General features: G+C 37.2%; 1 protein-coding gene across 2 annotated transcripts in view; it reads right to left on the minus strand.

Annotated features, from left to right (window-relative positions):
- Nucleotides 1-689: 689 nt before the first annotated feature.
- Nucleotides 690-13689, minus strand: part of itchb (itchy E3 ubiquitin protein ligase b) — a 61933-nt gene continuing 48933 nt past the window's right edge. For both annotated transcript variants that reach the window (XM_079802597.1, XM_079802598.1), the window contains 5 exons: nucleotides 12648-12768; nucleotides 11394-11498; nucleotides 11219-11315; nucleotides 6779-6851; nucleotides 690-1462 (listed from right to left, as the gene is read on the minus strand). In XM_079802597.1, the coding sequence (XP_079658723.1) occupies nucleotides 1363-1462; nucleotides 6779-6851; nucleotides 11219-11315; nucleotides 11394-11498; nucleotides 12648-12768 (496 nt within the window). In that variant the 3' untranslated portion in view covers nucleotides 690-1362. The remainder of the gene's footprint in view (nucleotides 1463-6778; nucleotides 6852-11218; nucleotides 11316-11393; nucleotides 11499-12647; nucleotides 12769-13689) is intronic.

Here is a 13689-nt window from a genome sequence, read left to right on the forward strand (position 1 = left end):
TGCGTGCGTGCGTGCGTGCGAGAGTGCATGTATGGGTGTGTATATATGTGTGTGTGTGTGTGTGTGTGTGTGTGTGTGTGTGTGTGTGTGTGTGTGTGTGTGTGCGTGCGTGCGTGCGTGCGAGAGTGCATGTATGGGTGTGTATATATATATGTGTGTGTGTGTGTGCGTGCGTGCGTGCGTGCATGTATGGGTGTGTATATATGTGTGTGTGTGTGTGTGTGTGTGTGTGTGTGTGTGTGTGTGTGTGTGTATATATATATATATGCGTGTGTATATATATATGCGTGTTAAATATACTTTTTTATCATTATATATATATATATATATATACACACGCACACACACATATATATACACACACACATATATATACACACACACATATATGTGTGTGTGTGTGTATATAGACACGCATATATTTAACGTGTGCGTGTATATGCGCATGTGTGTGTGTATATATATATATATATGCATGTGTGTGTATCTATATGCGCGTGTGTGTGTGTGTTTATTTGCGTGTGTGTGTGTATATATGTGTGTGCGTTAAATATACTTTTTTATTATATATATATATATAATATGTATACACACACACGCGTACAAATATTTAACTCACAGATTTACATTATCATGATCATTCTCGTCTCTGAAAACATTCCGTTATTGAATTATTTAACAAATGTATTAATTTGGTTAAATCGTTCTTTTTTTATTTAGACAAACACAAGTTAAATTCATTAGAGCAAAACGTATACTCACAGTTGAAAGTATATATTGTTTCACATATGGAAAATATTTTAATCCACATTACAATAATGAGAATTTGTGCAAAAATTGGTTTTGAAAAAAATTGTCATGAGTTAGTTTTAATTTCAAAGTCACAAATGCAAAATATCTCCATTTTTTATTTAGATGTTGATTTTGGGATGAAAACGGGCATTTGTTGGCAGTTTGGATGAATATTTTGGTGATTGTGGACTGCCGCCGCTGCGCTCTCAGAGTGCTACGCTCTGGACGACAGTGAGGAAAAGGCACGAGGAGGAGGAGACCCGTCGTCGGGTTGCAAACATAAACACACACACATTGACAGAGCTCGTCAATCAGCACGAGTGTTCTGCTCTTTCTCCTGCAGCCGTGGAGGAAAAGCTCCCGCTGGATTAATCACATGTAGAAACATCAACCTCACGAATCTTACACGCTTGCATAAAGCCCTCTTCGTCTCACGGGAATATAAAAATGAATACCAAGTGACAGGTGAGTGCAGAAACCCCAATTTTCCCATAATGCACCGGTGTGCCGGATCATCGAGTCATGGTCTGTCCTCTCAGTTAAACAAGTGTGTGTGTGTGTGTGTGCGTCTCACTCCTGTCCGAAACCTTCCGTCTCCTCGATGGCAAACATCAGCTTCTCCTTCAGCTGCTCGTAGCTCCGGTACGGCGGGAGATCCAGACGGTTGAAGCTGAAGCAGAAAGAGAAGCGCTGTGATTGGACAACTCGACCACTGCAGTACAATCTGGACTAGAGGAGTAAAGTTCCGAAACAAACCCTCAAGTTGGCTTGATAAAGCTAGATCTGAAAGTTTGAAGTAGCTTTTTAAAGGTGCCCTTCCACACGGATTTCATTACTTTTGTGGAAATGTCTGAAGTTCTACCATCGACTCAGTTTTGGTGAAAAAAATGCCTTGCTTACCTTGTTTCAAGCCATTCTAGCGAGGTATAGAAAGTAGCGTTAGACCGATATATCGGACGATATTTTTACGTGTATCGGCATCGACCGATGCAATGCTGCTGCGTTCGCCGATATTAAAAACAACCCAAGATTTTTTTTTTTAAATAACCCAAGTTGGGTTGAAAATGGACTAACCCATCAATTGGGTTGTTTTAACTCATCAATTGGGTTGTTTTAACCCAGCGATTGGGTTGTTTTAACTCAGCAATTGGGTTGTTTTAACTCATCAATTGGGTTGTTTTAACTCATCAATTGGGTTGTTTTAACTCATCAATTGGGTTGTTTTAACTCATCAATTGGGTTGTTTTAATCCATCAATTGGGGTGTTTTAACTCATCAATTGGGTTGTTTTAACTCATCAATTGGGTTGTTTTAACTCATCAATTGGGTTGTTTTAACTCATCAATTGGGGTGTTTTAACTCATCAATTGGGTTGTTTTAACTCATCAATTGGGTTGTTTTAACTCATCAATTGGGTTGTTTTAACTCATCAATTGGGTTGTTTTAACCCATCAATTGGGTTGTTTTAACCCAGCAATTGGGTTGTTTTAACTCATCAATTGGGTTGTTTTAACCCAGCAATTGGGTTGTTTTAACTCATCAATTGGGTTGTTTTAACCCATCAATTGGGTTGTTTTAACTCATCAATTGGGTTGTTTTAACTCATCAATTGGGTTGTTTTAACTCATCAATTGGGTTGTTTTAACCCATCAATTGGGTTGTTTTAACCCATCAATTGGGTTGTTTTAACTCATCAATTGGGTTGTTTTAACTCATCAATTGGGTTGTTTTAATCCATCAATTGGGGTGTTTTAACTCATCAATTGGGTTGTTTTAACCCAGCAATTGGGTTGTTTTAACTCATCAATTGGGTTGTTTTAACCCATCAATTGGGTTGTTTTAACTCATCAATTGGGTTGTTTTAACCCAGCAATTGGGTTGTTTTAACTCATCAATTGGGTTGTTTTAACTCATCAATTGGGTTGTTTTAACTCATCAATTGGGTTGTTTTAACCCAGCGATTGGGTTGTTTTAACTCATCAATTGGGTTGTTTTAACCCAGCAATTGGGTTGTTTTAACTCATCAATTGGGTTGTTTTAACTCATCAATTGGGTTGTTTTAACTCATCAATTGGGTTGTTTTAACCCATCAATTGGGTTGTTTTAACTCATCAATTGGGTTGTTTTAACTCATCAATTGGGTTGTTTTAATCCATCAATTGGGGTGTTTTAACTCATCAATTGGGTTGTTTTAACCCAGCAATTGGGTTGTTTTAACTCATCAATTGGGTTGTTTTAACCCATCAATTGGGTTGTTTTAACTCATCAATTGGGGTGTTTTAACTCATCAATTGGGTTGTTTTAACCCAGCAATTGGGTTGTTTTAACTCATCAATTGGGTTGTTTTAACCCATCAATTGGGTTGTTTTAACTCATCAATTGGGTTGTTTTAACCCAGCAATTGGGTTGTTTTAACTCATCAATTGGGTTGTTTTAACCCAGCAATTGGGTTGTTTTAACTCATCAATTGGGTTGTTTTAACTCATCAATTGGGTTGTTTTAACTCATCAATTGGGTTGTTTTAACTCATCAATTGGGTTGTTTTAACTCATCAATTGGGTTGTTTTAATCCATCAATTGGGTTGTTTTAACTCATCAATTGGGTTGTTTTAACTCATCAATTGGGTTGTTTTAACTCATCAATTGGGTTGTTTTAACTCATCAATTGGGTTGTTTTAACCCATCAATTGGGTTGTTTTAACCCATCAATTGGGTTGTTTTAACCCAGCAATTGGGTTGTTTTAACTCATCAATTGGGTTGTTTTAACCCAGCAATTGGGTTGTTTTAACTCATCAATTGGGTTGTTTTAACCCATCAATTGGGTTGTTTTAACTCATCAATTGGGTTGTTTTAACTCATCAATTGGGTTGTTTTAACTCATCAATTGGGTTGTTTTAACCCATCAATTGGGTTGTTTTAACCCATCAATTGGGTTGTTTTAACTCATCAATTGGGTTGTTTTAACTCATCAATTGGGTTGTTTTAATCCATCAATTGGGGTGTTTTAACTCATCAATTGGGTTGTTTTAACCCAGCAATTGGGTTGTTTTAACTCATCAATTGGGTTGTTTTAACCCATCAATTGGGTTGTTTTAACTCATCAATTGGGTTGTTTTAACCCAGCAATTGGGTTGTTTTAACTCATCAATTGGGTTGTTTTAACCCAGCAATTGGGTTGTTTTAACTCATCAATTGGGTTGTTTTAACCCAGCAATTGGGTTGTTTTAACTCATCAATTGGGTTGTTTTAACCCATCAATTGGGTTGTTTTAACCCATCAATTGGGTTGTTTTAACCCAGCAATTGGGTTGTTTTAACCCAGCAATTGGGTTGTTTTAACTCATCAATTGGGTTGTTTTAACCCAGCAATTGGGTTGTTTTAACTCATCAATTGGGTTGTTTTAACCCATCAATTGGGTTGTTTTAACTCATCAATTGGGTTGTTTTAACCCATCAATTGGGTTGTTTTAACTCATCAATTGGGTTGTTTTAACTCAGCAATTGGGTTGTTTTAACTCAGCAATTGGGTTGTTTTAACTCAGCAATTGGGTTGTTTTAACTCATCAATTGGGTTGTTTTAACTCATCAATTGGGTTGTTTTAACCCATCAATTGGGTTGTTTTAACCCAGCAATTGGGTTGTTTTAACTCATCAATTGGGTTGTTTTAACTCAGCAATTGGGTTGTTTTAACTCATCAATTGGGTTGTTTTAACTCATTAATTGGGTTGTTTTAACTCAGCAATTGGGTTGTTTTAACTCATCAATTGGGTTGTTTTAACTCATCAATTGGGTTGTTTTAACTCAGCAATTGGGTTGTTTTAACCCAGCAATTGGGTTGTTTTAACCCATCAATTGGGTTGTTTTAACTCATCAATTGGGTTGTTTTAACCCATCAATTGGGTTGTTTTAACTCATCAATTGGGTTGTTTTAACCCAGCAATTGGGTTGTTTTAACTCATCAATTGGGTTGTTTTAACTCATCAATTGGGTTGTTTTAACTCATTAATTGGGTTGTTTTAACTCATCAATTGGGTTGTTTTAACTCATTAATTGGGTTGTTTTAACTCATCAATTGGGTTGTTTTAACTCATCAATTGGGTTGTTTTAACTCATTAATTGGGTTGTTTTAACTCATCAATTGGGTTGTTTTAACTCATTAATTGGGTTGTTTTAACTCATTAATTGGGTTGTTTTAACTCATTAATTGGGTTGTTTTAACTCATCAATTGGGTTGTTTTAACTCATTAATTGGGTTGTTTTAACTCATCAATTGGGTTGTTTTAACTCATCAATTGGGTTGTTTTAACTCATTAATTGGGTTGTTTTAACTCATCAATTGGGTTGTTTTAACTCATTAATTGGGTTGTTTTAACTCATCAATTGGGTTGTTTTAACTCATTAATTGGGTTGTTTTAACTCATTAATTGGGTTGTTTTAACTCATTAATTGAGGTGATTTTTAACCCAGCATTTTTTAGAGTGTAAGCATTAAATGACTAGGTTGTGAATAGTTTTAAATTAAGTATAGTGCAGTCAGTGTGCACTTTATTATGCTGCTTGATTGTTGATACTGTGTGCAATAGTGTCATTATTTTATTTATGCTTAAATATTTATTTTCACCACTGAACTTTTTTTTTATGGTTCTACCTCACCTGTTTTTACTATTTGTTAAATATTGTTTTTTTTAGTTCAATAAATGTTCCTTTTTTAAATTGTAAATTGTTATCATCCTGATCATTGTGTCATTTTTATGATGTAAATTGAGGGAGCAAAAGCAGTATCGCACAGCTCATCAAAATTATGAGGGTTTTTATTAACCTCCTTATTACACATTAGTTGCAGCCATTAAAATAGTTCAGTTTTGTTGTTGCACTGAACTGTATTTTCCTTTTTTTAAAATGATTTCAATCATATTTCAATCAGTTCAAAGCCATAATGATGAACAGTGTCCATCTGAAGCGTCTCACCTGAAGGAAATAATATATTATTTATCGGCTTTAATATATCGGACACATTTTCTTATCGGTCCGATAACATTAAAAATGAACATATATCGGCCGATACCGATATGGTGGCCAATATATTGCTAGAAACCATGAGGATTGAGTTATTCATTTCAAAATAAAATATAGTAAGTAAAAAATATAACTAAATAACATTTAATAATCTATATAATTTATTAATAATTGTTGAATAAACAACAAATAATTAGTCAAAATTATTAAATTAATAAAAAAGTAAATAATATGAATAAATATGAACACTTTACAATAAGGTTGCATTTGTTAACAAACTAAAATAAAACAATTCCTTAATGTTTTTACATTATTAAAATCAAAAGTTGTGTCTGTTATTTTATATGATACATTAATAATAATTATTATTATTTTAAAGATATTCTTGAAATGTATGTATATATATACACACACATTTCAATAATATCATTAAAATAACAACAATACATCACATATATTCATTATTAAAGCAATTTTATTCTTATTAATTGCTGGTAATAATAATACATTTGTATTTTGATGATTATGATTATGATTATTAAAAATGTTTTCGCCTGCTGATTGTTAATTATTCATATATTAAATGATGTTTATAGACAGTTGACACTGATTGAAGCGTTTAAACAAGCCTCCTCTGACTTGCACAGCTCAAACACACAGAAATAATCAACGCAACTATTCAATAACAGCTCATGTGACCAGATCTCTTCAGATTAGTGTTGTCAAAAGAACGAAGAGCGTCATTTATGTGTATTTATAAAATGTTTTTGAAGCGTTGATCATTGTAGCCAATCACAGGCATATCCAATGAGCACGCGTGAACACAATGGCCAATCAGAGCAGTTTACGATTCATCACATTTTGTAAATTTCAGTGGCAGTACTTGGTATCGCTGCCTGTAGTTTTGACAGCACTTCTGCAGATGAATATGATGTGTGTATGAATATGATGTGTGTATGAAGTTATGTACCATGTGTGGCTGCGGGGAAGCCAGTTCTCTTTCCCAACCTTCTCGATGCAGAACTTCTGCGCTCCGTTACTTCCTGTGAGCAAATAAAACACATCATTCATCTCCACACTAAAGCATATCTTCATAGAGCTCTTCTAAATGTCCTAAACACATTAAACTGATTACATTAAAGGTGCACTATGTAAGTTTTGTGTGCGATCTCACTCTTTGAAGCGCCAGTCAATCAATGCGTGCTGCTGTGTTAAGCGAGTCGTCTTCTCATTGGATAAGGACACGCAGACTCATGAATAATTAAGCGAGTCGTCTTCTCATTGGATAAGGACACGCAGACTCATGAATAATTAAGCGAGTCGTCTTCTCATTGGATAAGAACACGCAGACTCATGAATAATTAAGCGAGGCCTCTTCTCATAGGATAAGGACACGCAGACTCATGAATAATTAAGCGAGTCGTCTTCTCATAGGATAAGAACACGCAGACTCATGAATAATTAAGCGAGTCGTCTTCTCATTGGATAAGAACACGCAGACTCATGAGTAATTAAGCGAGTCGTCTTCTCATAGGATAAGAACACGCAGACTCATGAATAATTAAGCGAGGCCTCTTCTCATAGGATAAGGACACGCAGACTCATGAATAATTAAGCGAGTCGTCTTCTCATTGGATAAGAACACGCAGACTCATGAATAATTAAGCGAGGCCTCTTCTCATAGGATAAGGACACGCAGACTCATGAATAATTAAGCGAGGCCTCTTCTCATTGGATAAGGACACGCAGACTCATGAATAATTAAGCGAGGCCTCTTCTCATTGGATAAGAACACGCAGACTCATGAGTAATTAAGCGAGGCCTCTTCTCATTGGATAAGGACACGCAGACTCATGAATAATTAAGCGAGGCCTCTTCTCATAGGATAAGAACACGCAGACTCATGAATAATTAAGCGAGGCCTCTTCTCATTGGATAAGGACACGCAGACTCATGAATAATTAAGCGAGGCCTCTTCTCATAGGATAAGAACACGCAGACTCATGAATAATTAAGCGAGGCCTCTTCTCATTGGATAAGAACACGCAGACTCATGAATAATTAAGCGAGGCCTCTTCTCATTGGATAAGAACACGCAGACTCATGAATAATTAAGCGAGGCCTCTTCTCATAGGATAAGGACACGCAGACTCATGAATAATTAAGCGAGTCGTCTTCTCATAGGATAAGGACACGCAGACTCATGAATAATTAAGCGAGTCGTCTTCTCATTGGATAAGGACACGCAGACTCATGAATAATTAAGCGAGTCGTCTTCTCATTGGATAAGGACACGCAGACTCATGAATAATTAAGCGAGGCCTCTTCTCATAGGATAAGGACACGCAGACTCATGAATAATTAAGCGAGTCGTCTTCTCATTGGATAAGAACACGCAGACTCATGAATTATTAAGCGAGGCCTCTTCTCATTGGATAAGGACACGCAGACTCATGAATAATTAAGCGAGTCGTCTTCTCATTGGATAAGAACACGCAGACTCATGAATAATTAAGCGAGGCCTCTTCTCATTGGATAAGGACACGCAGACTCATGAATAATTAAGCGAGTCGTCTTCTCATAGGATAAGGACACGCAGACTCATGAATAATTAAGCGAGTCGTCTTCTCATTGGATAAGAACACGCAGACTCATGAATAATTAAGCGAGTCGTCTTCTCATTGGATAAGGACACGCAGACTCATGAATAATTAAGCGAGTCGTCTTCTCATTGGATAAGAACACGCAGACTCATGAATAATTAAGCAAAGTCGTCTTCTCATTGGATAAGGACACGCAGACTCATGAATAATTAAGCAAGTCGTCTTCTCATTGGATAAGAACACGCAGACTCATGAATAATTAAGCGAGTCGTCTTCTCATTGGATAAGAACACGCAGACTCATGAATAATTAAGCGAGGCCTCTTCTCATTGGATAAGGACACGCAGACTCATGAATAATTAAGCTAGTCGTCTTCTCATAGGATAAGGACACGCAGACTCATGAATAATTAAGCGAGTCGTCTTCTCATAGGATAAGGACACGCAGACTCATGAATAATTAAGCGAGTCGTCTTCTCATTGGATAAGAACACGCAGACTCATGAATAATTAAGCGAGGCCTCTTCTCATTGGATAAGGACACGCAGACTCATGAATAATTAAGCTAGTCGTCTTCTCATAGGATAAGGACACGCAGACTCATGAATAATTAAGCGAGTCGTCTTCTCATAGGATAAGGACAAGCAGTCTCATGAATAATTAAGCGAGTCGTCTTCTCATTGGATAAGAACACGCAGACTCATGAGTAATTAAGCGAGGCCTCTTCTCATTGGATAAGGACACGCAGACTCATGAATAATTAAGCGAGTCGTCTTCTCATTGGATAAGGACACGCAGACTCATGAATAATTAAGCGAGTCGTCTTCTCATTGGATAAGAACACGCAGACTCATGAATAATTAAGCGAGTCGTCTTCTCATAGGATAAGGACACGCAGACTCATGAATAATTAAGCGAGTCGTCTTCTCATTGGATAAGAACACGCAGACTCATGAATAATTAAGCGAGTCGTCTTCTCATTGGATAAGGACACGCAGACTCATGAATAATTAAGCGAGTCGTCTTCTCATTGGATAAGGACACGCAGGCTCATGAGTAATTAAGCGAGTCGTCTTCTCATTGGATAAGGACACGCAGACTCATGAATAATTAAGCGAGTCGTCTTCTCATTGGATAAGAACACGCAGACTCATGAATAATTAAGCGAGGCCTCTTCTCATTGGATAAGAACACGCAGACTCATGAATAATTAAGCGAGGCCTCTTCTCATTGGATAAGAACACGCAGACTCATGAATAATTAAGCGAGTCGTCTTCTCATTGGATAAGAACACACAGACTCATGAATAATTAAGCGAGGCCTCTTCTCATTGGATAAGAACACGCAGACTCATGAGTAATTAAGCGAGGCCTCTTCTCATTGGATAAGAACACGCAGACTCATGAATAATTAAGCGAGGCCTCTTCTCATAGGATAAGGACAAGCAGACTCATGAATAATTAAGCGAGGCCTCTTCTCATAGGATAAGGACAAGCAGACTCATGAATAATTAAGCGAGGCCTCTTCTCATAGGATAAGGACACGCAGACTCATGAATATTTAAGCGAGGCCTCTTCTCATAGGATAAGGACAAGCAGACTCATGAATAATTAAGCGAGGCCTCTTCTCATAGGATAAGGACACGCAGACTCATGAGTAATTAAGCGAGGCCTCTTCTCATAGGATAAGGACACGCAGACTCATGAATATTTAAGCGAGGCCTCTTCTCATAGGATAAGGACACGCAGACTCATGAATAATCAAGCGAGGCCTCTTCTCATAGGATAAGGACACGCAGACTCATGAGTAATCAAGCGAGGCCTCTTCTCATAGGATAAGGACACGCAGACTCATGAATAATTAAGCGAGGCCTCTTCTCATAGGATAAGGACACGCAGACTCATGAATAATCAAGCGAGGCCTCTTCTCATAGGATAAGGACACGCAGACTCATGAATATTTAAGCGAGGCCTCTTCTCATAGGATAAGGACACGCAGACTCATGAATATTTAAGCGAGGCCTCTTCTCATAGGATAAGGACACGCAGACTCATGAATATTTAAGCGAGGCCTCTTCTCATAGGATAAGGACAGACTCATGAATAATTATGAGACATCGATGAGTCATCGGCGTACAATAGTACGAGAAGACGCCACATTCTGTCGTTGATACAAAGATGAATTTAAATCAGGAAGTTAAATATAGCGCAAAAAGGTTTAAAATGAACTCGTTTTCTCCAATAATCAAAACGAACGGATCGTAACATTGACTTCTATGAGGCTCAACACTCATAACTCATAAACAGAAAATGTGGTTTAGGGTTTCATGACCCTTTAATAAGAAGAACGCAACACACGCGAGCTATGGGGACTTTTATTCCGCTTCTCCGGTCATGAGTATGAGGTAACACAGCTCTGTTTATCACATTAGACACATCTGAGTGTGTTGATGATGTGATGATGTTACTCTGTGCGTTCTCTCAGCGGCTGCTATGACACTTGCTCACACTGCAGTGAGAGTAAAGCGTTTCTGCAAAATAAAAACGCAATTTCTCACAATTTACAAATAGTTGGAAACATTTGGGATATTGTAAGTACTCAACTGAACAAAATATATAACACTGAGTGGCCGAGTGGTTTCTGGATATTTTACTGAAAAAACATTACATATTGCACCTTTAATTGATTATGATTATGTGTATTAAACACTTTTTTTTACCCTACTTACCTATAGTGTCTGAACTCATATTATGGATGTTAAATGCACAGTGCATGAATAACAACAGATGTGCATCTAAAAGAACTCACCCATCAGGTCAGCAAAGCCTCCGACGGGCAGACGACAGGTGCCAGTCACGAACTGCAGCAGTCTCATGCGCTTCTCATTGTCCACCTCTTTAATAAGCTACAGACAAAAGACGAAGTGTGTTGAAACTCGGTGCAATCTGAATGAACACTAATGTTAAATCCGCAGTGCCAGTACCTGCCAGAACCACAGGATCTGTTTACTGGAGGAGGTGTAATGTCTGTAAATGGTGTTTCTCTGCCAGTCATTCAAATCGATTTCCTGCATGCCACACAACATCACCTACGACACGAGAAACACTGCTCAATACTGGATACACGCAACAGAAAACCATCTGCACACTTACAATTTACAACACACTAACAATGTATTATTTTAAGGGAGAAACAATGAGCTCATTGAAGTAAAGAATACATGTTGTTAAAGGGTTAGTTCACCCAAAAATGAAGATCAGCCCATGATTTACTCACCCTCAAGTAATTCTTCTTTCAGACGAACACAATCAAGAGTTATATTAAAAAAGTCCTGGCTCTTCAAAGCTTTATAATGGCATTGACTGGTAAATGAGATTTTCGAAGTGCATCTATCCATCATATAACTGCTCCACACAGGGTCCTTCTGAAGTGAAGTGATGCATTTTTGCAAGAAAAATATCCACATTTAAATCATTATAGCCTACAATAACTAGCTTCCGGCAGACGACCGTAAACAAGTCGACTTGCGCTAAATGAGTGACCTCTGACCCGACGCATGGACGAACGCAGAAACGCGCAGATAGAGCAAAACAAATGAGAAGAAATGTAGGAGGAGCTTGAGTTTGTTGCCCAGTCCTATTTGTTTGAACCGCAAGAGACGTCAAAGCTTACGCTACTACATCCTGCGTCATATATCGCATCACGGCTTACTTTTTTGTCGTCTGCTGGAAGCTAGTTATTTTAGTTCATGCGTTTTTACACAAATGCATGGCTACGCTTGAGAAGGCCGTTATTAACCCGCTAGAGTCTTTTATGATGGATTGATGCGCTTTCTAGGGCTTCAAAATCTCCATTCACTGCCATTATACAGCTTGGAAGAGCCAGGTCATTTTTAATATAACTGTGTTCGTCTGAAAGAAGAGTGTCATATACACCTAGGATGGCTTGAGGGAGAGTAAATCATGGGATAATTTTCATTTTTGAGTGAACTATCCCTTTAACAAACGATTAGCCTCTTCGTAGAGACAGGAACTAAACAGAGTTACTGACAGACTGAAGAGAGGAGCCGCAACACTGGAGAATATGAGGAAATAATCAACATTCAACCTGGAAAACCTGCTCTAGTCGAGCACAAAAACAACATCAAGACTTTGTAAAAGGGCATAATAGGTCCTCTTTAAGCTTTATTTTCTAGGTAGATTCTACATTTATGGGATTTTGAATCAGCGTCTCTCACCTCCAGCTCTTTGGCGTCGAAATACTGCAGGTACTGCTGCGGAAGAACCTCATTAAATCCTTCAAAGAAAGCTTGAGTTTGCTCCTCGACACCACGAGACAGCCGCCACTCCGCCACCAGCCTGGACAGAGCACAGCACATTTACTAAATCAACCCCTGTTGGCATGGGTCACACATATAATATCCCATATATATATATATATATATATATATATATATATATATATATATATATATATATATATGACCAGTCACGGAAAGTAGGGACACAAGTCGGTTCTGGGGCATTTTGAGTTATTTACAGATTCTGAAAGTGTAGTCTGATGTGTAACACATGGAAATCTGATCATATTTGGAGAAGTTGTGGCCATTTGAAAGTAGGCACTCCAAAAAGCTTAACAGGGAGAAATTTGCCTCTAAAGATTGTGTTCTCACCTGCTGGGAGTGACAATAGGGCTCATTTACATCTCATTTACATAAGCCACACCCTCTGTAAAGCTGCATGGTTACAATCAGACCTCATACTATTAATAATAGATTATAATGTGCATTGTAAATGTCAGTAATTTATCTTTTTTGACTAAAAATGATTTAGAGGCTGAAAGTTTTATCTTTTTATAAAACATTTTTTGTCAAAACTCGTGCATTATAGACAACATGTTGCAAGACACTCCTTTAAAATCTGGCCATCATTTTTAATGTTATTATTTGAATGTTTATTTCAACAAAAAGTACATATTGATGCTAATTGTATTTGTTATTTGCTGGTTTTCTACATTAAACTTGCTGAATTGATTTCATTGTGTAGCATTAGGACTTTTTGAACAGGATTCTGTGATAACCGTGATCATTTTGGTCACTATAATTATAAAACACATAATATTCATGAAATTAAAATTTCATGCCATTTCATCTCTAGTTATGATCAACTACGATAAACTAAAATCAACTATAATTATGTGTTTTTATAGTATAATATGCAAAGTACAATTTTCTATAAGAAAAAATTCATCTCTGATTCTGTTCTTTTCTCTGACATTTA

Source organism: Gobio gobio (assembly GCF_949357685.1).
Source record: "Gobio gobio genome assembly, chromosome: 21".
In the NCBI taxonomy this organism is placed as follows: Eukaryota; Metazoa; Chordata; class Actinopteri; order Cypriniformes; family Gobionidae; genus Gobio; species Gobio gobio.